This window comes from Papaver somniferum, chromosome 5, assembly GCF_003573695.1.
Source record: "Papaver somniferum cultivar HN1 chromosome 5, ASM357369v1, whole genome shotgun sequence".
In the NCBI taxonomy this organism is placed as follows: domain Eukaryota; kingdom Viridiplantae; phylum Streptophyta; class Magnoliopsida; order Ranunculales; family Papaveraceae; genus Papaver; species Papaver somniferum.
The window spans coordinates 65,369,149-65,396,897 of record NC_039362.1 but is presented as its reverse complement, the minus strand read 5'-3'; the positions used below and the strand labels follow the sequence as shown (position 1 = coordinate 65,396,897).

Sequence of the window (27,749 nt, the reverse complement as noted above, 5' to 3'; positions counted from 1 at the left end):
TTTTCCTACTCTTATTTATTTTCAGTTTTCTTGGTAAATCCCTGTCATTTAATTCCTCAGTTTGATCCTTGTAGTGGCAGAAGGCATATAAAAGATACCTACACTACTGCATGTTGGTTTATTTGGAAATACAGATGTAATCACATTTTTAGTGCATTCGATGTGAATCTTATCCAAATTGCTAAGGATATAAAGCATCATCTCTGCTCCTATAACATGATACATAACATACATGATCGCATCCTAAATAATGTTCATTATCGCAGTGATATTGGGAATGTACAAAACATGGTCGCCTCTACAAATGCTAGAGGGTCTTTTGGGATCATTATCAAGATTTGCGCTCTTCAATACCCTGTAACCCCCTTATTTTATACCGCTCTAAGGCTACTGATTTTCTAGGTAATCACATCCGAAATTGTGGAACCCCGGGCTATTATGGAGCAAATGGATTAATAGGGGGAGCAGATCTAGCCTTCAGATGGGCCAAAGAAATGCAACATACAGATGTTGAATTAGAAGATGAAGAAATGACCACCATTTTCAGTTTCGCCTTTCTCTAAAAAATGCAGTCCATAAAAGATTTTAGAACCATACCTTTATCATGCACGCTACCAAAGATAAATAGACGAGCCTGAAAATCACATTCTATGCTCCTAGTATTGAGATTTCAATTGAGATTTACTCTGTGGGAATTATTAAAGATTATTAAGTATTGTTTGTTTTTTTAATCAATAATACAGTATAATCATACTTTAACTTGAAAATATACCCCAAAATTTTCAAGGGAATGCAAAATACTCCTTTCTAAAAATTGGGGTCTCGTCTTGGTAGTGGTTGTCTAGAAGGATTTATTATCCCCACTCTTATTTATTTTCATTTTTTTTTGGTAAATACATTTCGTTTAATTCCTAGTTTGATCATAGTAGTGGCGAAGACATATAAAGGAAACCTACATTACTGCATGTTGGCTTATTTGGAAATATAGATGTAATTACATTTTAATGCCTTTGCTGTGAATCTTATCCAAATTGCTAAGGATATAAAGCATCATCTCTGGTCCTATAACATGATGCGTAACATACATGATCACATCCTAAATAATGTTCATTATCGAAGTGATATTGGGGTTGTACAGAACATGGTCGTCTCTACAAATGCTAGAGGGTCTTTCGGGATCATTGTCAATATTTGCACTCTTCAATACCCTGTAACCCCCTTATTTTATATTGTTCTAAATGTTACTGACTTTGTAGGTAATCACATTCGAAATTATGGAACCCCATGCTATTATGGAGCGGATTGATCAACATGGGAGAGCAGATATAACCTTCAGATGGTCCAAAGAAAAGCAACACATAGATGTTGAAGTTGAAGAAACTGCCACCATTATTAGGCTCACCTTTCTAAACAAGTACGTAGCCCATGTATGGAAGATTTTAGAACCTTAACTTTTATCATGCAAGCTACCAAAGGGAAACGTAAGAGACTGAAAATCACGCTCATGTTTCTTTGTCCTTCTAAACCTTAGAATTATTCATAGAGATCAAAATTATCCATCTTTTGCTCCCATTATGAGTCACCACTATGGCTAGAGGCCTAGTACTGGCATAAGTGTTTAGTTAGTTGTATTTATTTCCAGGCATTGCTTATAATTTTCCTAGAAAAAAAGAAGAAGATTTAGTTAGTTGAGTATTTGAGTTGAGTTGAAGATCAAAAGATTCATAAATGACAACATCATAGATAGATCCTTCATTCAAATTACAAACAAGAAAGTTTCAAGATCGGGTACCGAAAGAGGCGAAATGATTAACGGATATAAAATCTAACATGAAATGATAAATTCTATATACCATCGTGTCATTAAAGAATTCATCGATTTTAATTGAGATTTACTCTGTGGTATTATTAAAGATCATTAATTTGTGTTGTTCATTTCTTAATCAATAACTTGAAAATAAAAACTTCTAAAATTTTGAGGTAATGCAAAATATATATATATATATATATATATATATTTTTAATTGGGACTTAGTTTTCGTGGTGGTTGTATATATTCTAGAAGGATATTTTTTGTTCTTAATACTTTTCAATTTTCTTGGTAAATACTTTTCGTTTAATACTACAATTTGTATGTAATTTTTGTATTCCAAATAAAAATTAATTACTAATGCGATTGTAATCAACATACATTCGAGAAGCATACATATAGAAAGTAAATTTGAATTCTTGTAAGCGCTGGTTGATGAAATCAAATCTAGAATTTATTACCCATTAAAACCTACTCCTACAAGATAATGTAAATCAAAAATTACCTTACGTTTGACTAAATGTACAATGGATATGGTCCAAAATCTAAATTTAGAAAAACTAGTCTATGGTTTATGTAAAAACACAACTCAAAATTATCTGTAAGTGCCAAATTTAACCAAAAAAATATTCAAAATTCTTCATTCAAAATTTGTTGAATTTTATTTTAAGGAATAGTCCTTTAAATAAACATTTATTCACTTCACCCAAATATTGGTCTGTTGTTTGTTTTTCCTTCTTCCTAGGTCACCCATACTGTGTGGGACCTCTTTTTTCACGCTCTTTCTCTTCCGGTTTCTTAAGAAAACGTAAAATCTCTCTGTTAAACACCAGATACCCCCACCATTGTTGATTTCTTACAAAGGGCTGCTTCATTGATTCTTATAGAGAAACTCCAGATAGAGGTTTTGGGTTTTCTTCGGTTTAAAGAATTCTAGAGGTATGGACTTTTTCTTCGGTTTTGCGTTTCTGTTTTTCTTTATTAAGTTTTGGAGTTTTTTGTTATGTGTTTTTCTTTTTCTTTGCCTATGTTATTTAGAATTGCAGGAAATTAGAATTTTTTCTGAAAAGAGAAGATTTTTACAAGTTGACATTGATTCTTAGGTTCTTACCATTGAGTTTTTTTCTTTTCTTTTTAATTTTTTTCAGGTTTTTGAGGGGGTGATTTATTGTAATGTCTTGACATATATCTTTGGTTGCTAATTGGACTTCCAGAGAAGGTACGTACTTGTTCTATTTATGTTTAGTTTCATTTTTTTTTTTTTTTTTTGAACATCATAATACCTCCAAAATAGGTTTTAATCTATTTGCTCATAATTTTGGAGCCATAATTTTGAATCTATTTGCTCTTACATAGGAAATTTTAAGTTTGTTTGTTGTGAAATTAAGGAATTGTTTAGATTCTTTTATGAATCCTTTGATTGTGTCTCTACCTTGAATTAATGGAAATGGCTTTGTTGGTGTAATTGATCATTAAACCCACTTTTGGTACCACATTGTGAGAATAGCTGGGTTGCACAAATGCTGGTATGGGTGTCCGATACCGAATTACCGATACGCTTTTGAGAATTCTGTACTGATATTTTAGGAAATAGCATCTCCAAATGTTAAAGTTGAGCACGCTTGTTGATTTCTTTCGAATAATGTATGGTGATTTGGTGTATACGCATTGGGATGAATAGAGGCATGTTTTCCTGAGTATTTGTTTAATCATTCATTGGAGAACCGACATTCTGCTTTTGTGTCGTTTTGAATGAATAAATCTAATTTTCTGAGAGGTGTTGTTTATTTAGTACACATCTTGGAAAATTTTGTCTCTGTCTAGATTGTTTTAAATAAATCCATCATTATGAATTCTTTCATCAATGAAACGTAGGTAATTACAGAATCATGTTCTGCAATACTCAACTTCGGGTAATGTATTCTTTTGCTTCTACGTAGATAAATCCATCATTTGGTTGCCTCTATTAAAATGCAGTATTCCTTTGCTTTTATACAGATAAACCCATCATTGTTTGCCTCTATTAGTATTCTTTTGCTTAAGGATGATATGTATATTTAATATTTACAGGTTAAGAACTTAAATTGTTCCTTTCTTAATCAAACACAAAACTTATGTTCGCTGCAGGATTGTGGTTTCTCTGCTTTGGTTCGATATAGCATCAATGTCTCAGTTGATTGTTGACATCCCGGTGACGCACATAAGTCCAGTGCACTCGGTATCTCCGGTGATTAGAGAGACCACACAATCGAAAGATTGTAATATAAGGAGGAATTCGGTAGGAGGAAGGTCAAGTATTTCAAACAGCAAGGAAAGAGTTACTCCCATTTATCATAGAGCTTCTACTAGTTCTTGCCATGATCTGTGCAAGTATGGAAAGACACCAGAGTCCCAAACAAAGGGAAAACAGTCGATAGTGAGAAGGTCTGCGAAAGCAGCATTATCTGAAGTTCAAAAGCCAGTGGCAAAACATGAAACTTCAATAGAAGAGAGGAAGAAGAGATCTGTGGTAAAGCCAAAGCCTACTTCCCCTGAGGTAAAAACCATAACTGAGGTACCATCACCCAATTCTATCAAGCGTGAATGCAAGTGCTTCACTCGAGAGGTTTCATCACCATTAAAGAAAATAGATGTTAAACCAAGATTCTTGGTTGGTAAGGTCGCATCACCTCCTAAGGCAGTTTCTTCGCCTAATGCTTCATCACCTTCTAAGAAGATAGTTGCTCCTGAAAAACCTGCAATTTCTTTGAAGCAGAATGTCATGAAAACGAGATTATCATCATCACCACTGAGTTCTCCTCAAAGTTTAAGCAGTGGAAGAAATGCTAAGGTTGTGGGTGTCAACAACACTGTGAGAACTAATATAGTTGAAAAGAAGTCACTGGCGTCTCCAAGATGTTCATTATCCCCCAAACCTGCTGTCCCTAGATTTGCTACCTCAAATACAAATAAGTCCAAGACACCTCCAAGTTCTTTGAAGAGTCAAAGTAACGTTAGAAATGTTGAATTGAACGAACCGAAGACTGAGAAGTTGAGGGAGAAAACCTTGTATGTCATCGAGCCCAAACCAAAGAACAAAAGATTGTCGCTGACTATAGACGTAAGTCCCACAAGTCAATCATCAGAAGAAGCTTCGTCATCTTCAACTCCGATCGAAAAACGAACACTGCCATCTCCATTATTGTCGTCAACAACCACAGAATCCTCTCAATCATTGTGTACAAACGAGGAAGAACAAAATGGGTACGAATCTACACCTACTAAGGAAATTGAACCTGTCTTTCAAGACAAAGAAGTTGAAAATGGCAAAAAGAGCGAGAGAACAAAGGCTCCTAAGGTTACTTCACTTGAAAATACAGATTTGACTGACAAGCAAAACTTTAAGAGAGGAAAGGTGGTTAATCTTCGAGCTGAAGAAAATCGTGCAAGAAAACTCAAGTTCAGGCAAGGAAAAGGTTTAGGTGATAATGATCAGAAGGGGAATAATGAAGTTGAGAAGAAAAGCTTTAGAAAGGTAAACGAAGTGGCGGTTAATGAAGATGAGAATGAAGCAGAATCAGAGAAAGTTGTTCTGAGGCACCAAGATAATGAAGGGAAGAAAGAGGAACAGGTTCTAATTAATAATGTTATAGAAGCGACTGCAAGTAAGCTGGTTGAGACCAGAAAGAGCAAGGTGAAAGCTTTGGTGGGTGCTTTCGAAACTGTAATCTCTCTCCATGAAACGAAATCTTCTTCTGCTACTACTGAATGATGAGGTTCCAAATATAAGGTGTTCATTTTTTTTCTTCTATATTATTTTTTCTATTTATACAAACAGGTTTTATAAAAGCAAATTCAAAGAAAACCCCTCCTAGTATGAGGTTTCATAAGGGTGGTGCTATTTGAATGTAATTTTATTCAGACTTGTGAACTTATAGATTTGTACATTATCAGGGATGTTTGGAATTTAAGTTCAGGAATGGAAATGTTTTCATGTTAGAAAATATGAAGTTATCTTGGTAAAAAACCTCTAAATACTGAAAATGAGGGAACAACAGTGAAAAACAAAGCTACCTCATGGTCCTCATCAGTTATTCCAAGGATTTGTCAAATTTCGCCATGATTGATTAGAGACATGCAAGTTGCAACCCCGCAGCCGGATCGAATCTGAATTAGACGTGACCAAGGAACGTCTCCTTCAGGAGTTGAATATAGAGGTACAACGACATCCTAGCTACTACTCAACACCCAATTGAAGAAGGAATAGCGATCTGTGAGTTGATCCCAGGACAGAAAAGTCTAAATGATTGAGTGATGCTCCCCAGCAACAACGTGAGATATTTGGCGGAGGGATCCACATGATCCATAAAATCCGATCCGCATTGATGATGATGGTCATTTTCGGATTGGAATTATCGGTGAGGGATACAAGTAGCCTGCCTGGCTAAAATGGTAGTAATATATAATGGTCCCAACTCCAAAAGATGCATACAAGATTTAGCCAGCTGGACTGTCATGGAGTTGATAAGATCCAGAACAAATTATTCACAAACATTACAAAGGATTTTATTTATTAGTTAATAATACAAAACTGGTGTCATTAAAATATGCGTTCATGCTCGTGATTAATCATGAGGTTGTACATTGTTTGATTGGTAGGTACAAATAGTATCAATCATTGCGTCGTGCATGGTTTGCTTGGGAGGTACTAGTAGCATTACTATTGCCTTGTGCCGCCATATTCTCGTGGTGATATAATTGTTGCCTGTACACTGCTCCCATCTTATTGTATAAATCCACATTCATCGACTGAAATTTATATAACACATGAAAATATAATTAAGATCCTGATTTTCGAAACCGTTCATGTAGCATGATACCCTATAATTTGATCGTTAAATAAGAAGATTAATATCATGGATTATCAACGAAGATTTAAATTACCTGCGCTAGAAACGAGTAATAAGGTTCGACCGGCATAGCATTAGGAATGTGATGATGATCTGAACTTGCAGATAGTGGGTGTGCTTGCATCATCGGATGCATTAAGAAAGGAGGCTGAGGCGGAATTTGTGCATTACTTGGGGTGGCACAAGCAACAGCTGGGTTCACTCCCATTCCGAGTCCCATGCCCATACTTGCTGCTAAAAGAGACATCTGAAGTTGATGCTGCTGCTGTTGTTGTTGCTGTAGAGCCAAAGGCATCATCATTTGTGGTTGCATTGCCATAGTTGTGGTTCTGTTGTTTATACTCATCATGTCATGAATTTGTGCTTGAAGTCTTTTTAAATATTCAACCACTTCTTCGAGCATCGAAGCTTTATCTGTCTGAACAATTATGCCATCAAAGTTGAGCAAATGAGACCTTAATTACTAGTGTCACTAGATAAATCATACATTTTTGATTCTGCACTATTTATACCTTGCTTGAATTTGGAACCAACTTCTGCAGAGCTCTAATCTTTTGATTGATTCTATCTCTTCGCCTCTGCACCACCATTAATTCAGTATCAGTAACAATAAAACATTGAAAACGTCACGGTATATTAAGTGTTGTACAATAGCACATTAAGATGAGTTGCGAATGATAATTACCCTTTCTGATTGGTTGTGAACTGCAGCAACACGACTACGTCTTGTTGAATTTTGATACTGGCCTGCTTCAGTTTGGCTTTTAGCCTGTTTTTGATCATCCCGAGTTACCTGCAAGAGGAACAGTACAGTTTTAGTTATGGCAGCTAGCAATAATAGACATCTCCTTTGTCAAAAAATGCGTCTCATAAGTATACATACCGGTCCAGTAGCGCAAGCAACGTCATCCTCCCTGGTTTTGGTGTTCAAGCTGCAGTTTGGGGAGGTAGATGATGTCCATGTTGTCGTCGTAGTTGTTTTAGCATCATGTAAATACGTCGCACTAGCACATCTACTATGTTCAACTTGAAGATCGTCAACATTAGCAGTCATAGTATTGTGCCTTTGAGTAAGAGTGCATTCCGACTGTGACTGCAACCGTGAGCGCTTCTTTGTTGGCTCTAGCACAATCTGCACTTCATTGTCACATGAATTCTCCGTCCGTTTTTTCCCACTAGATAGAGTAACCGGATTTATCGTGGAAATTCGACCGTTTGCAACCATATTTGGGTTTGGGTTGTGACAAGTTGCCTGGTGAACGATCGACTCTAGCGTACCGCTGGCTCGAGCCCATAATGGTTTTGATGGATCTGATGAAACAGATCCACCTAGCTCATGCATGGATAACTGACCATTTTCCCAGGTCAGCTCTGCAACTTCATAACTCGACCTGTTCCAAGAACAAAAGAAAGAGATTGATTAATACAAGATGAGATAGCACAGCTCGTATCAGTGATGAACATATGAATTCAAAATACTGTAACTGAATGATTCATCTAAAGAAATTTCTAAGAAAAAACAAAAAAATATATAGAGGGACGAAGAGAGAATTCCTTTCATGGTTTTTTCATACGTACATGGAATGAAGAGAGACAATAGATCAGGTTTTCCTTCTTCTAGCTCCTTGGATTTCTTTCTAAGTGTGTTGCTCGATCTAACTCTGTTTCTTTCTTGCTTGCTTGCTCTAAAACAATGGGGATGGATGTCTCTACTAATAAACAGTTGTAGTAGTATGTATGAGAGATCTGGTATTCTTCTCATTGATGAACAAAATCTTTCTTTTGCAAGTCGCAATCATGAATTGATGTAGACTTGACACAAATCATGTGGTAGCAATAGGACGTGTTACTTTTCATGTAAGTTGAGGGATATTGTATTTTGCTTGGTTCTCTTTCTTTCTGCCCTCTCTCTATCACTGATATTACTCATATTAACTAGTCATTATTTGTTTGTTTCTTTGTTTTTTAATGGGGAATTGTATGCCAATCAGGGCATATTATGAATTATGTGGTTCAAGCCTCCTTCCTTTATACATTCCCACCAAACAGTCAAGTCCCAAATTCAGATGTAAGGGAGCTGCATGGGATTTGCATTGCTCTTAACAAAAGCTGTGGAGCTCAGACTGTGTCGTGTGTTCTCTTGAAAAGTGATTTTTATGCACTAGTGGAAAAAGGTTTTCTTTGTGGTTTTTGATGGAACAACCCCCCTCACTGGTACGTGGTGGAAGAATGTTCAATTTTACATCTCATGTGGTATAAGCTTTAAACATCACACTATCACAGGAATTGTAATCTAACCCAAAACGTCCCTCACCATTGGATTTGTATAGACCTCCATGGACCATGAGGTCCTTCTTGATGTTCACTTTTTCTTGTATTTCCTTGCTTCATTAATGATTTTTTTTTTTGTTGACCGAATTACGCGTGATGAAAATACGAGTTAAATGCAAAACTTCACCATAAATCATATCACAGAGGCATAGAGATGTAGAGATGATGCACATCTGTAGACCGCTTGGTGGTTAAAATTGATGATGCTCTAGACTTTGTTGCATCTACTGGCTTCTCATGTCAAAAATGTACTACTGCCCAATATGCATGGTCCAAATTCTGCTCTCACAATCATATGGACACTATTTCATCTTATACCCAGACAACAGTGCAACTTGTGGGGGACTACTTTTAGTTAAGTAAAATAAATATGGTCATAACTACATTGAATTGATGGTTTCCTTTCTAGTTTTCTTCTTATAGATTTCCCATTGGAGTAGCTGTATTTTAGTAATCAATCAAAGTGGGAAAATCATGTCAGGCCGACCACAGAAAAAAAATATCTGCAATGTCTCCAAATCCTAAATGATAGATGATCAGATCAAACCCAATCTTACTACAAGGTTGGGGACAATGGTGGGGTTTACATAATTTAAGAGAAGGGGATAACCAGTCCAAATGTGCCCATTTTTCTTTAATGATAGATAGAACCCCTAAATTTCCTATGACAATTGTTGAAAGATCACATTTTATGGTTCAAAAAAAAAAAAAAAAAAAAAAAAAAAAAGAATCAGATCACATTTTAAGTATTTAGGCTCATGGTCGGTCGGTCATGCCTTAGTGATATAGTTTTTCCCACCTAGCGACTTCATGGGCGACAAGTGGACAACCATATAACAGGTACAAGGAATTCATTAGGAAAAAGAAAAGAGGAGAAGAATATCATAATCCCGAGGAACATAATTTAAAATGAATTCATTTTTAAGATTTATGAGATCGACGTCTAATGTGAACTTGAACAACTTGAGTATCGCAAGTTTTCCGTTAAGAATTTCCTAATTAATTGTGTTCGCAAGTGTTAGAGGCGGATTTTTTTTTTTCGAAGCACAATTGTATCTTGTAGAGGGAATTATACGAGGTAAGATTTTTCCAATAGAGTGTCATTCACTATAAATTCTGAATAGTGTAATCTCAAAAGGTGGTTTGAAATATTCCATATTGGCTTTTGTCGACCGCCTGGTTTGCTAGTGCATTCACTGCCTGGTTGGCCTCTTTATAGTTGTGTTGTAGTTTATGTCGAGAAATTGCTCGGAGTCTTTTTTTGGTTTCATTTATCAAGTCGTCCGGGTACCATGATGGTCCTGAATAAAATGGACTAATGTTTGTGAGTCTGGTTCTAGAATTATTTGTGTCAACTGATGAGTTGTTGTCGTTCTGAGAGCCGCGACATGGCCCAAGTTTCTGCAACCAGTGTTGTTGTTATCGTTAGAGGTTGTGTTATTGTCGCGATCATTTTTCGTTGTTGAGTTCCTGCAGCTCCACCCGTATTAATCTTTATCCATTGTTGTTCTGGTAATGTCCAACCATTTTCAATTGTTATAGTAGTTCGTTGATTCATGTGATTTCTATGAATTAATGTCATACCCAGTATTGGTTGAGGCATTACTAAGTTCTTCCAGGTGAATTCTTGGTGTGTGTGTTTTTTACCATGTTGATGATCTTAGCTGGGAGTTTATGCTTATCAAATCATCACGAGCGTTTAGAAAGCGTTTACAAGGGGTTTTAGAAGCCTGGAAATATCCGTTCAATTATTTCCAATTTAAGCGTGGGGATAACGTGTTTTGATCAAGAAGGCCATTATTTAATAAGGAACCAGAAGGATGTTACGGAAGCCGTAGGTATGTGATCTATAACAGATGATAGATGGTGGTTAACTGGTCAAGTGGGGCGGTCCATGTTGATTAAAAACTGGATCTGTTCCGTGATGATTGAAGAGAAAGTTGCATGCTGATATAAAAAGCTGGAAGTTGAGAAATATATATGTTCAACTGTTTCCGGTTGAAGCTGTTAGGGTACCGACCCTAAACTCGTCATAAGCCCATGGGTAGAACTCAATTTGAAAACCGGTTGACTAGATGAGGGAACCCATTAACTTATAAACTACCAATTAAGCCTCATCTAACCAATGTGGGACTAGGATCCCAACATCCCACCACGCTTCCAGACCCAACGTCCTCGTTGGCCCACTCTATCGACACTGACCCGAAGGTAGCCCTTTCTCGTATGGCGGCTTCACTCCCCTATCAGTATTCAATGCGGGTGACAACTACGTCCATACATAGGTGTCCCAACACTTTAATCTATCCTATAGGTCACCCCTTCCGTGGAGCAGGCATGGGTCGTGGTGGTTGGCTCTGATACCAATTGTTAGGGTACCAACCCTAAACTCGTCATAAGCCCATGGGTAGAACTCAACTCGAAAATCGGTTGACTAGATGAGGGAACCCATTGACTTATAAACTACCAATTAAACCTCATCTAACCAATGTGGGACTAGGATCCCAACAGAAGCCCAAGGTTTGAAGTGGTTAGATGGATTTTGTGTAAGAAATTGAACATATGTAGTCAGTCTTTCATTTATTGTTTTCCACAAGAAAAGATGTATTTGTTGTGAGTAAGGTAATGTCCACAGGAATTTTTTCGAAGATAGCTGATGTGTGGTAGTTGGTTATGAAGGTTGCAGGGTTAGGATACGATATCCTGAACTTACTGTTTATTTTCCAGGTTTGGTGAATGACCAAACTATTTTATCTGGTGGACCATCTTGGAGAATGTGGATATTTAAACTTTTGTACATTGTCAGAGGCGGTTGTTGTGCCAGATGATTATAGATCCAAAAAATAGTACTGGACATGAGATCAGAAACCAAGGAAATATATGTTATTGGTGATGGTTTAAAGTGGGGGGATCAGGGATCCAGTTGGAAGTGGTCGGGGTAGAAAGGTCGTTTCCAATCTGATGGAAAAGGTTAGGTGTGATGGTGGATAGTTGGGAATAAAATTATTTCTGATGAAGGCTTTCAAAGGCCGGGGGTGATTGAAATACTTGGAATATGGGTTCTTCGTTTAAGTATTTTTTTTCTGCATATAGAAGACCAAATCGAGGATGGTGTTGATCATGTATTTTTCAGACTCTCTTTAGTAGAAGCGCTTTATTGTGGTCGACATTTTTCCAAATTCTGAGACCCCCTGGGTTTTAGGCTTAGTCAACTTTGTTAGAGTATAGCTTGGTCGACCTCGCATGCGTTTCTATATCAAGCACGTTTGTCAATGTTAGTGATCAAAACTGTGAGTCTTGATTTCTAGTCTATTGTAGCTAAGTCTCAGACTAGGATAGAAAAGTGTAGTTGAGCTCAAGGATTTCATGGCGATTCATCATACAACGACGAAGATCTACACAAGGAACCGTGGAACTTCATCAACAAAAAGGTATGTGGAGACTTGAACTTATCTATCACTTAAAAGTCTATCTATTCTATCTCCTACTTCTTATGAGACAAAAAAGTCGTATGCTATATAGACTGGATCATACACATTTGACATTTCTAGCTGAGTATTCACTACTTATCTTTCTCTCGAAATCGTGTGTTGGTAAAGCGTTTCGCTTTGATCAAGTTTATCTTCACTTAGTGACGAATGTCATGAAAAGTTTCAATTACTTTGAGAATTGCTCTGACGTGAAACGTTCTGTGAATAACGGCTATATAACGTCCTCTGAGAATGTCTCAATGATTGGAATGAGAGTTTAGATTACATAACCATGTATTCCTTAATCCGAAGTTTTCGAACTTTGTTGATTAATAGAAACCGGGGGAATTGGCTTTTCCAAGTCCGCGAACCCAGTCCGCGAACTCAGTCCGCGAACTGACGGAAGTTCTCTTGCCGAGAATTTCTGCTGAGATTTTCCAAAAAATCGTTTGCGTGTTTAGTCCGCGAACTGGAGGAAGTCTCTTTGCCTAGATTTTCTGTTGAGTTTGGAAAACTCTGCCGGTTGCCTTAAGTCCGCGAACTTGTTTGTGCTTAAGAGGTTATGATCTAAAGATGTGCTCTGAACATGAAATTTAAATTACTAAGGAATGCTTTATGCAAACCGTGGCTATAAAGTTCATGAGCCGATTCATCGAATCGAATCATCTTTGTTTCAATTGTGTCTTGTGTAGTTACATAAGATCTCATAGCAATTGAACAACTCTCTAACTAGTTCATTTGAGTCAATTGAACTAGTTATGGTGAAGAAGAACTAGGTTAATATGAATTGCTCATATGGTTAACCTTTTGGGTTACTATGTTGAACCAACATACACGTACACGTTTGGGCACGGTTTTCACAAACCCAGTAAACGTCTACCTAAGTGTGTGTGACAAGCTAAGTTTTCGATCTAACGGTTGAGAAATATTAGCTTGAATCTAAATCAGGTTTTCATCTAACGGTGAATATGGATTGCTTTATAACTAAGGAAAAACCCTGATTCGAAGGCTATATAAAGGAGACATCTAGCGTTGTGGAAAACTAATCCCCACACGTCTGTGTGATACTAGTGCGCTCGCTAGAGTCGATTCTCCTTTAACCTTTGGTTTTCTTCTCTAAAACCAGGTTAACGACTTAACGACTTCATTGGGATTATGAAGCCAGACCGATACTACTTTTACCGTAGTTGTGTGATCTGATCTTGCATCTTCTATCGTACGAATACAATCTATTGATTGGCTTGAGATCGTGAGAGTTCTCCGATAGGCAAGATAAAGAAGTCACAAACATCTCCATCTCACTGTTTGTGATTCCTCGAAAAACCGCTTGTGTAGTCAAGAAAGATTGTTGAGAGGTGATTGATTAATCTAGGCTGTTCTTCGGGAATATAAGACCGGATTATCAATTGTTTCCTGTTCACCTTGATTTTATATCTTAAGACGGAACAAAAACCTAGGGTTTTCTGTGGGAGACAGATTTATCCTTTGATAGACTTTTCTGTGTGAGACAGATTTGTTTATTATCAAGTCTGCGATTTTGGGTTGCAGCAACTCTTAGTTGTGGGTGAGATCACCTAAGGGAATCAGGTGCGCAGTATCCTGCTGGGATCAGAGGCGTAGGAGTACAACTGTACCTTGAATTAGTGGGATACTGATTGGGGTTCAACTATAGTCAAGTCCGAAGTTTTCTTGTAGTAGGCTAGTGTCTGTAGCGGCTTAATACAGTGTGTATTCAATCTGGACTAGGTCCCGGGGTTTTTCTGCATTTGCGGTTTCCTCGTTAACAAAACTTCTGTTCTCTGTGTTATTTCTTTTCCGCATTATATTTTTTTTATATAATTGAAATAATACAGGTTGTGCGTTAAAATCATCAATTGGAAATCCAACCTTTGGTTGTTGATTGATATTGATTGATCCTTGAATATTGGTTTTTGGTACCGTCCAAGTTATTCCTTGTATTTGATAAAGACTCGCTATTATTTTTAGCTTGAGTAAAAATCAAATCAAGAGAGAGATATTAACTCCTTGAGATACTTAAATCTAGATTGAGTCTGACTGTCTAGTTTATTCTCTAGCAAAGTATTTCAGAGTTAGTCCATATAGATTGCTAAGCGAAATATTGGGTGGTGTTGTTAGACCCCCGCTTTTTCAAACTTGTCACATCCTTGATGACCTAACCCTCTATGAATACTATTCACACTTAGCTACTACGGTTGTCTGGCAGTGTGGTTTTGTAAAGGGAACTATTGCGGTCATTGAACATCAACATTCTGAGAGGTCACCCATCCTGTAACTATTGTCGGCGGAGCACGCTTGACTGATAAATTTTTCCCACAACTCAATCAAGTGTACCCTAATGGGCTTCGATGTTTGTTAAGGGTATACGATTACATACTGACTTGTATGTTATGTTTTCAACAATACTGACTTCAAAGAACAAATGATATAAATGGAACAAGTCAAGTATGTTGTTACTAATCTCGAACTAAAGGATGACGTTTTCATTGATGCAGATACATTTTCAGGTTCTTCATGAGTGAAAAGAGCAAGTATCAATATTTATATGTTCCTAATCTAACCTAACGAAGCTGACTCTAGTAACCAAATCAAACGATTTTGAATTTTGAAACTAAATTTGACAACCAAACTTGACATACCAATGGTTGGTGGGTTCAACCGAGCAATGCTCTAACAATATCTGTAATCTTCAGAAAACAACATCTGATAGATTACTGATGGAAGTAAGGTCAACATCTGGGATGGTAGATGGGTTGTAGACAGTTCCGTCTCTTTCTCCAACCCTCCTAACTTCTAAACTTATTTTATACTTGTTAACCACTTATTTACAAATGAGGGTACATGGGATATGGACAAATTGGAAAATTGGTTTTCTATGATGAATGCAATGTAATCTTGAGTAATTCTTTTAACATTCAGGAAGAAGCAAGTGATCTGGAAGCTGACTAAGAAAGGAAATTTCACTGCTACTCTATAACTTCACAAGATAAATGACAACTACAGAGATGGTCCCTATAATATTAACTGGCTTAAGATCTAAAAGTTAGATACTAATCTTGATATTCATTTTTTAATCTAGAAATATTCCCATGGGATTCTCCCTACAAATGTTAAAATTGCAAGCATCATGCGTTATAGTGATCATATCTACTAATCTTGCAAGTTTGGTGAAGGAAACCTATCACAGACATTCATACAATGTCATTTTGTTTTGTCTGTCTCAAAGTGCTGCTTGCAGGAAATATTTATTTATTTGGGGATACTAATGACTTTCTTACCTGGTTGAACATGTGGTTCCAAAATAATCACTTATACAATAATATGGCTCCTATTTATACTACCACCTACTGCGATGTTAGAAATGCAAAATGTGAACACCTTCAGGAGAATTTCTCCTGATGTTGCAACCACTTTGAACATCAAAAAACAAACAAAAATGTTCTCATAATAAGGTCATGCGCAATCAGGGGCACATCCTTAATGATCTATATTTCTATATATATACTCGATTGGTTACTGAAAGACTGATTGCCATTTTGAACAATATAATACAACATCTCTTGATGCTGCAACCACTTTGAAAAATATCTCTTCTTTTATAATAGGGTTATACATAATCAAGGGCACATCCTTGATGATCTACATTTCAATAGAAAGACTATATTGGTTACTGAATGACTGATTTTCAATCATAAAGCTTTGACATAAAAATATTCATCTGTATTATGCTCAATTCTGCCAATATTAGATCTAACATTTGTTTAATTGTTATGTCATTTTCAGGTTGTTGTATTGTATCAAGAGGATATACGGATTATAGATCCACCAATAGAGATGGATATTAACAAAGTTTCTTTTGTGGTAAGTTCCTTAAACACCATTCAAAGGAATGAAACATTGTGCATGCTACATTAGCTTATCAAATAGATATATTAATCCAAATGTCTTTAAGTGGTCAGATTCAAACTTGAGTCTGTTAATTAATCAGTTAGGGTAGGGCATTACTCTGCTGGATGAAGCCGTTGTGGCTCTCTAATAGATAACTATGTTTGAAAATAAGAGGGTACCAAGTACACCACCAGCTTTTTCGTTTAATAGGAGTATGAACCTGTGTAGTACTTTTGAAAATCAAAATATGCGGAAAACTAAAAAGCACATACACAAGAATTTTGTTAACGAGGAATATTGTACTTGCAGAAAACCCCTGGGACCTCGTCCAGCTTTGAACACGAAATTGTATTAAGCCGTTACAGATACTAACATAGTATCATACTTCGGACTAGAATGTAATTGGGACTGAATTAACCCTCCAAGTAATTTAGTTGTAGTCGTGCTCCTTACGTTTCTTATGGAGTTGATTCTATTGGCTGACGTCCTTTACAATCTAAGAGTTGCTTCAACCTAAGTGAAGACTTTGGTACGAATTTACCTCTAACAAATAAGTCTTTTTTTGCTCATTTGTGAAGAGATCTAACAGTCTTTATCTTTTGTCGGAAGAGCTTTACATGTATGTTAATTGTGATTAGATGAACCACGGAACATACATGGGGCTACTGATGTTGAGGTTGTAGCATACGGTTTTTTCGATGGAATCTGAGTCAAATCAGGTTTCACAAAGCCAAGGCCTTGTTTATCTCCTGATCTTCGACAATTCTTTAAACAAGATCAAGAGATGTACAATTCAGATCCTTTAAGTATTTAGAATCTTCCTTTTCAGGTTTTTGAATCAGCTAACATGGCAAAATTTTCCTTTTTTTTTTTCCGGATTTGATCATCCATTCCGTTTTCAAGAATACTTTTTCTTTCAGATTAGAGTATGTTGATTGTGATTAGATAAAAAACAAAACATACATGGGGAAACTAATATGGAGGTTGTAGCATCAGGTCCTTTCGAATGGAATCTGAGTCATTTCAAGTTTCACAAATCCAAGGCCTCGTTTGTCTCCTGGTCGTCAATAATTCTTTAAACAAGAATTAAGAGATGGATAATTCGGATATTTTAAGGATCTGGAAGATTCCTTTTTAGGTTTCAAACCCACAAGTATTTTTTCCAAGGAAGTATTTGAATCAACCAACATGTAACACCCCGAGTTCCGGACCAGGATCAAACCCGTATGGAGATCCGAACTCAAAGCGTTACGGGTCGGAAAGAGACTTATGCATATATTTCTCTATTTAAACATTGATATCTTAAATTGAAACCTTATGAAACAATTATTCACTATTTAAATATCATAAGTTATATTCTCATCAAACATTGATATCAAATTACATGTCAAGCAATTACAAATAAACAATTCAATCACTAAGATACTCATTCCTAGCTTTCGCTGCGCCACTCTGATAAATCTGCAAGGATGTCAATTGATGTGAGATGATAGCTCAATAGAATGCATTCCCAACTCTCCAAAGATGCGCAAACATAATCATTTTATCAAGCAAATACATATACCAAGAAACACATCACGACTTCGGCGAATCAATGTTATATTCGACAATCACATTACCAATAATGTTTCTAATAAATTATCTTGTTTAGATTCCAATCATGAATTCACAATGCCAATAATATTTCAAACAAATAATCTAATTTACGATTCATTACATCATTGATAATAACACAATTCGTCCATTTGAATTTCACACCTGAGTTCATAACACCAATTATGTTTCCAACAAGTCATTTAATCTATATTTCAACACATGATTCACAAACTAATATTGTCATCACAACAAGTAACCATGAGTTCACAGTACGAAAACCTTGGTTCGTACACCACCTATCGTTTATCGGCACAGACAGCCTCCATCGATGGTCAGGAACAAAAGTTCCTATGGGAGTCATACCCATCTGCTCTCGGGGATCATTACCCGTTTCATTCACCGTACGAAAACCTTGGTTCGTACACCACCTATCGTTTACCGGCACGGACAACCGCCATCGATGGTCGGGAAACACAAGTTCCCATGGGGATCATTACCCATTTAACTCTCGGGGATCATTACCCGCCGTTAGCTTGAAACCATATTTCATCTAACGGTAAAACATGAACTCATTTCAATATTTGAAATCATTTTTACAAACAATACAAGCAACCATGGCTTAACAACATGAATTTCAATCAAGCATTTATGCAAACAAGTTAATTGCGAGCATTTTACATCATACACGTCAAGGTGAATAATTCATACGATCTTTCTAAAATTTCAGTAGAACCTACATAACTCAATAAAAAACCACTTATCCAAATTTCACATAAAACTAACTGTTCAAACAAAACTTATTGAATTTACAATGACATTCTAAAAACTTGGCAGATTACATGTCATTACCAAACAATTCATGATAAATTCATATTAACCTGGAATTGAGCAAACCCAAAGCAAAATGAAATATATCACAAATATATACGACTTTTGTCAAGACTAAAAATCATTATAAAATCGTTAAGATTTCCTAAACACGCCAAAACCACAGCAAAGAGAAACTGGCCAGAAATTCAGAAATCCTTATCAAAACTAAAAGAAATATTCAACGGTGAATTTACAGTGGATTATTCTCAAATTTTAACCAGTAAGACCCAATCATATTATATATCACAAGAACCAACCCGATCATCAATCGGATGCATAAAATTACGCAGATAAATTTCAGAAGTCTAACTATACAAAATCATACAAGGAAACACACAAGGACAAACACCAAAAGATAAAGGGATTAAACATTCTACCTTTTATTAGCTATAATCTCCTCTAAGTTCTCCATAGCCTTCTTCTCTAAAACCTAGCTCCATCTTCTTCACTTTCTTTCTAGTTCTTTTGGTTTTCTAATCTAATTTTTTTTTCTTTTTTTTTTAATATTTAACTACCCTTTCAATTTCTTCAAATTTATTAACTTATATATTATAATTAGGTGATTATTTTTACACCCTAACTAGTAGCTTTCTAATTAAATAAACCTAAATAGACTAAGGCAAAGGAAAGAAAAATAACCGTAACAAAAAGGTTACCTAACTAGTATACAACCCGACCCGAATAAGTAAATAAAAATACCGGGTATTACATTTTCCTTGTTTATTCGGATTTGATCATTCGTTCATTTTTGAAGAATCCTTTTTCTATTTGATCCTTATTGAAGATCAGAATTCTTGATATATAGGTCACTATAAAGTCCACCAATTTTCCATATCAATTCTTCTTTCTCATGACAAAGACTACCGATAACTTTATTCAAATCAGTACACAAATTGTCATTGATATTTTCTAGAACACACTCGGTATCTATATATCGATCACTCATATCAAAGCAAGGGGTCGACATGTCAATTGTTACAATATGGTACACGAACTTGCTATGATACCACATGAAAAAGAGAGGGTACCAAGTACACCACCAACTTTTTTGTTTTATAATACTATACACATGTACTTTTAACAATTAAAAGATGTGGAAAAATAAAAAGCACACACACACACAAGATTTTTTTTTACGAAGAAAACTACACTTGCAGAAAACTCATGGGACCTCATCCAGCTTTGAATACCAAACTGTACTCCAGACTAGAATATAGTTGAGATCGAGTTAACCCTCCAACAAATTCAGTTGCAGTCGTGCTTCTTAAGTCTCTTGAACCTCACAAGACTCTAAACTATTGATTCCCTAAAAGTTGCTTCAACCTAAGTGAAGACTTTTGAAACCAATCTTCCTCTAACAAATAAGCCTATTTTATTTCCCTTTTGATATAAGTTTGGAAATCCATTTGCAATAGACAAATTCCAGCAAACCTCACGAATCCGGAATACTTACACTTAGTTAGTTGAGAAGCCTGGATTACTATCTCTCAAGAACAATCCAAACAAACCGGAAAAGAGTTTAGATATCTATCTTAATAAATCACAAAGTCTGGGAGGAAGAAAACTTTGCGATTTTTATCTATCTCGTTCTTGATCTAAGATAAATAATAACCTAGAAGATCACTAAGAACAAGATCAGGATTCACGAACTATCATGTAAAAGATAGTCAGACCTGGCTTCATGAATCCCTAAGTGAAGTTTTTAAGTCGTAATCTAACTATGTCTCTCAAAGGGAACCTAGGTTTTTAAAGGGATACTTAGCAAGAAACTAGGACATAGAAGTGCCAGGGATCGAGAAATCATGTTGCATATGTCTCTCTATTTATAGATTTTCAAGGCTCTAGGTAGCTTTGAATTCAAGCAAAGATAAATTGAGCTCCAACCAAACACTTTCTTAGTTTAGATTAAATTTTTCTTAGGAATTCATGTAAGCATGTGAGAATTCCGCCTTGAAATCACACAGAAGAATATACATTATGGTTTAGGATTCTGGAAACGTGTACAATGATAGTTCATGTTGGAAAATATGCCTTATGAACTTTAAAGCATAAGTCATGTTCATTACACTCAATATTTAAACCATGATTCACAAATACATAGTTATTTGGTGAACAAAGTTGTTTGGAAGTGTTTATGAGAGTTATAGTAATACCAAACGTATTTGTAAAAATGGTTTATGAGCATATGCTTAATCTGGGTAGGTATGCATATCTGTGAATCAGTCTGTGAACTCAGGTTGTTGGGATATGCCCATCCCATATGTGTACCCTTAGCCATTCACGAAATTGGATCTCAGTGGTACACGTACTGGGTATGTGTACCTCCCTCCTGTTAATGAACTCAGAACCTTAGGGTATGCATACTGGGTATGCGTGCCTACCCTATTCTGGAACTCAGGTCATTAAGGTACGCGTACTGGATATGCGTACCTACCTTGTGTCCATAATTTCATTATATTTTGAAAACTCTCTTAAATAATTCGAAACATTCCTAATCTCCATAGATGGTAAATATCATTGCGTGGGGAAATTCTAAATGGTCAACTTAAAACAAAATTGTTCTCGACCAAGATTGTTAAGGATCTATGAAGATCCATTGCTTGAATCATATTTTGAGATATTAATCAAGACAAACTTTATTCAAAATTTCTTATTTGTAATATTAAATCACTAAAGTCATATGACATAGTCTCATATGATAGAATGGTAAATGTTATGAGTAAATGGGATATATAGTTCAGTCTTCACATACCTCTTTCTCGATGAAGTTCTCCAAATGTCTTTGTTTGATCTTCAGTCTTCAATCTTTGAGGGTTATTCAGCGATGTATGATACTCAACTACCACACTCTAATCCTAGTCCGAAATATGACTTTAGTAGACTAGAAATCAAGATATAGTTTTGTACATCAAACATTGACAACATGCTTGAGATACCAAAACTTTCGAGTTCGACCGAGCAGTGTTCTAACAATCCCCCCCCTCTCCCTGTCTATTTTACTGACAAAATTATCAATACATATGGATTCAAAATAAATAAACTTTTCAGCTCAAAATCCATCATACTTGATTTTTTTTGACTCTTTAACATCGTCTTGAATGCTTTGTTCTTTAAGTTATTTATGGTTCTGCATACGATCGTTTCAGGAGTTTTGTTGTTGAAGATCTATAGTGATAACTACTTATGAAATACTCGTTTAGAGCTTTTATAGTATGACAGATCACTCAAATCAATGGTTGTTACATCAATGTGTAGTATTATTACCTTCCTCAAAGTCAAATTGCACCAAAAATTTGAAGCAATACTACGCTAATATGTTCTCCCCCTTAGTATTTACTTATCTCTTTTGTATAATAGGTAAAACCTACATCTTATAATCCACTCTCCCTTACATAATGCTCCGAAAAGCCATATGTTGTAGTAGAATACTATTAAACAATTCTCTCTCTTTTTGTCAACAAAATAAGCAAAGGCGAAAAACAAGGGATCAATGATCTACACAAAAGGGTTATCAAGACTACAGATAAAATGCCAGCTTTTTATTTATACGATTCCACTAAGAAAACTTAGCGCCTTTATCAAGGAGAGATAAAGGTATAGTCATTTCCTACAATTCCATAGCCGCACTCTCCACAAAGATATATCAGTTAAGTACAAGTTCAAATTAAACTCTTCCTCATTTGATGTCATTCCCAAGAGAACAACACAACGAACTCAGGATTTTTAAGCGATCTTACCAAACACTAGTATTTTTATGCAAGGATACTATATGAAAGATTGTCATAAAATATGTTACTCAGAGAACATTAGCAGAAGTAGTATACACCAACATGGATAACCAACGCATGAAATGAAATTGTAGGAATCCTCAAAATTCTTTTTAATTAAATAATTCTTATTGAAGAATATTTTTTGTATTAGACAAATGTGAATGATGTTCCTTAAAATACCTATGATATAATGTGTCATAACTTTAGCTCAATTTCCTTATAAGTTTAATACCAACATTATAATAAGATATGATCTTAGAGCATATTCTTTTTAGCTTATTAAGTAAGAATTCTCATGGATCTTATTGTCGTCTCTTACCTAGAAGTCAGATAGGCAGGAGAATTTATAAAAGAATATAAGAATTGTTGATACCCACATTGAGTCATTGCATTTTGGACTCACTATTAGAGATGCATTAGCACCAAGTCAATTACGACTTAATAATGGTGCGAAAAGGACAAATATGATAACAACCATACCTATGGGTTCAACATGTCACGTAACTTATTGAACGTATGACACATCTTTTTGGAGCAAGGATCTATATTTAAAGATGATAATTATAGTCCTACAAATACGAAAGAGCCTGAAACATAGGATCGTATTAATCCTAAGAAACCATCACATAATACAGAACACAAAAAAAGAAGATAAGAACGACGATAATTCCTACTGGAACTCAAAGGATATAAATAAAATTAGGGGAAATGGAACCATATTGAATTAATGAAATAGAACAACACCAATACGTTTTTGAAGGTCGTGAAACGTTCGAGTATCAAGAGGCTTGGTAAGAATATCCTCAAATTTCCGTTTAGAAGGCATAAACTCAATTTTGGCAATACCATTTTCAAAGAAATCTCTGATGAAATGATATCTTATGTTAATGAGCTTTGTTATTGAGTGCTCAACGGGATTATATCCCATTGATTCGAATCTCATTTGAGTTACAAAAAAAGATCTTCACAGTCTCAGTATCTATTTCATAATCAGTAATATTTTTGTTTCATTCATAAGAGTTGAATACAACACGAACCTGCGGCAATGTATTCTGCTTCACATGTTGACAAGGATTGTGAATTTTGTTTCTTATTATGCCAAGATACAAGATTTAGTCCCACGTGGAAATTTTTCCTAATGGACTCTTCGTATCTTCCATGCATCCTGCCCGATCTGCATCAAAATAAGAAGTAAGTTTAGTGTTAGTATCAAAGGTGTAAGATAGACCGAAACCAATAGTGTGTTTAACTTATCGGAAATCCTGTTCACAGCTGTAAGGTGGGATTATTTTGGATCATCTTGAAATCTGACACAACAACCCACGTTTAAAGAAATCTCAGGTCTTGTGGAAATATAAGGCTACCAATCATGGACCTATAGATTTTAGGATCCACATTGACATCTTTCTCATCTCTTTGTGGTTTCCAGTTGTGGACATTGGAGCGATCTTTGAGGTAGAATTACTAAGATCAAACCTTTTGATAATGTCTTTGGATTATTGCTCTTACGAGATAAAAATTTCATCCTTATATTGTTGAATTTGTAGACCCAAGAAGAACCTTAATTCACCAACATTGCTCATTTCGAATTCCCTACCAAGAGAGGTTTGAAATTCATTAGCAAGTTTCTTGGATGTTAATCCATATATAAATGATATCATCAACATAGATCTGAGCAATCAAGACATGCTTGCATGCCACTCAATTTGGTAAATATCATTTTATCAGCTCCACCCCTTGAGAAACCTTTTCTAAGAGCGGAAGTTATTAGCTTTTCATACCATGCTCGCGGAGCTTGTTTTAATCCGTATAATGCCTTATTGATCTTAAAGACATGATTGGGATTTTATGGACTTTGAAATCCTTTAGGTTGGGCAACATAGACCTCTTCCTTAAGTCATGCATTTAAGAATGCTGATTTAACGTCCATGTGATATATCTTAATCTTGAGGAAACAAGCATGAGATAATAGAAAACGCATGGACTCAAGGCGTGCCACAGGGGATAAGGTCTCATAAAAATCAATCCATTTGATCTAATAACCTTGAGCCATAAGTCTTGCTTTATTTTGAACTGTCGTTCTGAATTCATCTGACTGTCCTTGAATATCCATTTGGTACCTACAATATTTACATTGGTGGGGCAAGGGATAAGATCCAAACCTCTTGTCTCTTGAATTGATTTATCTCATCATTGACTCATGTCGGATCACTTAGAGCTTCATCAATTTTTTTGGGCTCAACTTGTGATAGGTAGCATGCAAAATTGCATATATTTCGAAGTTGACCTCGAGTTTTAGTAATGGAGTATGTTATCTCATTGATATTGTCAGTATCATGATCCTTTTGAACCCACTTTGGTCGAGCAGTGGTACGTTCAATTGGAACACCCTTTTCAGAGATTTTCTCCTCATCACTAGTTAAATATACATCAGCAATTGTTGGTACAACTTTTGCTGATGTTGGTGCTTCATTAACTTTCACAATTATCTCTATTGGAGGCAATTCAACATGAAAGATATAATGATGAGAGTTACTCAAGTCATCAATAATAGGATTTGTCGATTCCATGATGACATTAGTTCCAACATTATATATTCCAAACCCACGACTATCATAGGCATAACCTAAGAAAATTCCCTCGTCACTTTTAGAAACAGATTTTCCTTTCTGTTTTAGATCCTTGAAATTGTAGAATTTACTTCCAAACACATGGAGATAACTCAAGTTAGGTTTCTTACCATATTATAGCTCGTAAGGAGTATTCATGGTACGTTACTTTAAATATACCTTATTGATCATGTAATATGTTGTAAAGAAAACTTCTCCCCTTAAGCGCTAAGCTTTTGTCATGGAACATTATCTTGGCCATTTCTTAGATATTCTTGTTCTTTTTTTTCTACAACCCCATTAGCTTGCAGAGTAATAGGTGGTGAATATTGTTGAATTATACCCAGTGTGTCACAGAACTCAAATATCTTGATATCAGTTAATTTTGTTCCACGATCTCTCCTAATTTTCATTATTTTGTGACATTGTTCATTCCGGATTCTATTCACAATAACCTTAAATTCACTTAGGGTATCATTCTTATGAGTTAGGAACGTCACCCAAATGAATCTGGTGTAATCATCAACCATTACCAAAGCATATTTCTTCCGTCTAATAATAGATTGTTTAATTGGACCTAAGAGATCCATATGAATTAAATCAAGTTGTGCTTTGGTGGCAATATTTGGTGACGACTTTTGTGGAATTCTAGCTTGTTTACCTTTTTGACAAGAACCATAGACACCATCGACCTTGGCATTGATTTTGGGTACTCCACTGAAAAGTTCTTTGTTATTGATCTTGCCAAGTAACCGTTAATTGATGTGACCAAAACGCTCATGCCAGAGGTGCGTAGATTCCATCTTGGTCAAGTTGAAACAAAAATTAAACTGAATATATAAAAGATAACATGTATATTTGCCGTAAGTGCTATCAAAAATTACTTTTCGAGATTTGTTCTTAATATCACATCCATTAGCATTGAAGAAACTTAATGGCCTTTGTCACAAATTTGACTAACAGGGAGAAATTAACAGTAATACCTTTGACGTAAACAACATTATGAATTTTAGGCACTCCAGGAGGTTTGATCGTTCTTTTTTTTTTCCTAATGTAGCAACAACTCTCATCTCCAAACATCACAGTCCTCCCTGATGGTTATTTTCAATGATGTTATAGTAAGATGATTCGTTCACTCAGATTTGTTGAGAATTTGTTTTAAGACTTAATAAAGAAAATAAGGAAAAATATATATACACAATTTGTCACAAGATGAAGAGACGCTGAGACGCGGGATTCCACTACTTTTCATATTGTCATGGTTCAGTCATTAACTCTAGACAATATAGCTCAAACAAAAGAAGTTGTGACTCTAGTTCTTTGCCAAAAATAGATTTCGTAAAATATTATTTGTAAGTTAAAAGCATGACGCATCTAAAGTATTTAGAACTAAGCATGCGACATCTAACAAAATAACAAATAATTAATAGAAATCATAAAGCAATTAAATCTATGCAAAAAGTCAATAAAAGAATTAATTCATTTACCACAATCATGAAAAGTTGCTTCCTTCGTTGTCCCAGTGATGGGGTCTAGCTCCGATTTTTGAAAACACACTCAAAGGAATTTTCCATAGCTCAAAAAGGTGTTTTATTGAAGAAAATGTATAAAGCAGTGTGTTTGTAACATTTATAATTGTTACAAAACCCACTGTTACAGAGAACCCTAAAAGAACTGTTGCGAACTCAAAATAATTGTTGGAAAAATTGTTACAAAGTTATTGAGTTTGAAAGTATAGGTCACGGTTTCTGCGACTGTCCAAGTAGGTCTTATGTTCTTCAGCTCGTTTCTTCACCAGCAGCATAGAAGATTCCCTACAACTTCTCCTGCAGCTCCGACGTCTCATCTGCTTAACCCCAAACTCTCCATCCCCTTTCTCTGACATCCCATCATCTTATTTATACTCGACAGCCTCCAAATCTCCTTGTTTAATGCAGAATATTCTCTCTTTAATTCGTTATTCTCCACTGTCATCACACGAAGAAAACTTCCCTTTTTCTTCTCTGTTTTTGATTCTCACGCATCTTTTGCAGCTCAGCACACTCCATGTTATTGAAAACATGTCTCAGAAGAGGTGGGACACGCTGTAAACACGCCAGATAGAGTTAACTCTCGAGTATTTTCATCCGTGAATATTTTCTCCCTGTTTTGGATTAAACTCCAATCATCTAGCCATATCTGGTCCATTCTAAGGACCTTACCAGTCATGTTTAACTCCATAAAGCCCAATCCAACTAAATCCAACGATTAAATCTCACCAGAAGCTCTCCAAACGAAATCCAGAAAATCCCGTGTAATATTTTTCCCGTGAACCTCTGTTTCGTTCCAACGGACATTACGACCAATTTTAATCGATTCCAAACTCGTTACCAGGCTTTTTAAGCTCAATCAAATTCTCCCAAACAAATTCAGCCATTGATTCTCCTTGAATCGTCTCCAAATGCAAACCCTAAAATCTGTTTTTCCTGAAGAACTCATTTTCCCGCCAAAAACTGAATTTG

At 35.7% G+C, this 27,749-nt stretch overlaps 2 protein-coding genes across 2 annotated transcripts; one reads left to right on the top strand and one right to left on the bottom strand.

Annotated features, from left to right (window-relative positions):
* Nucleotides 1-2,515: 2,515 nt before the first annotated feature.
* On the top strand, nt 2,516-5,793 carry LOC113281754 (transcription initiation factor TFIID subunit 3-like). The gene is made up of 3 exons (XM_026530578.1): nt 2,516-2,749; nt 2,959-3,029; nt 3,938-5,793. The coding sequence occupies exon 3, from the start codon at nt 3,975-3,977 to the stop codon at nt 5,559-5,561; it is 1,587 nt and encodes a 528-aa protein (XP_026386363.1). The 5' UTR covers nt 2,516-2,749; nt 2,959-3,029; nt 3,938-3,974; the 3' UTR covers nt 5,562-5,793.
* A 537-nt stretch (nt 5,794-6,330) lies between these two features.
* On the bottom strand, nt 6,331-8,420 carry LOC113281755 (transcription factor PIF7-like). The gene is made up of 6 exons (XM_026530580.1): nt 8,278-8,420; nt 7,583-8,090; nt 7,385-7,492; nt 7,212-7,277; nt 6,734-7,117; nt 6,331-6,598 (listed from the first exon to the last, which is right to left on the bottom strand). Coding segments are annotated over exons 1-6 (1,206 nt in total). The 5' UTR covers nt 8,280-8,420; the 3' UTR covers nt 6,331-6,460.
* Nucleotides 8,421-27,749: the final 19,329 nt, after the last annotated feature.

Coding starts and splice junctions, on each gene's coding strand:
- LOC113281754 (XM_026530578.1), top strand. CDS start 3,975: ATGTCTCAGTTGATTGTTGACATCCCGGTGACGCACATAAGTCCAGTG.
- LOC113281755 (XM_026530580.1), bottom strand. Junction 7,118..7,211: donor TGGTTCCAAATTCAAGCAAG/GTATAAATAGTG, acceptor ATAATTGTTCAG/ACAGATAAAGCTTCGATGCT. Junction 6,599..6,733: donor ATTACTCGTTTCTAGCGCAG/GTAATTTAAATC, acceptor TATAAATTTCAG/TCGATGAATGTGGATTTATA.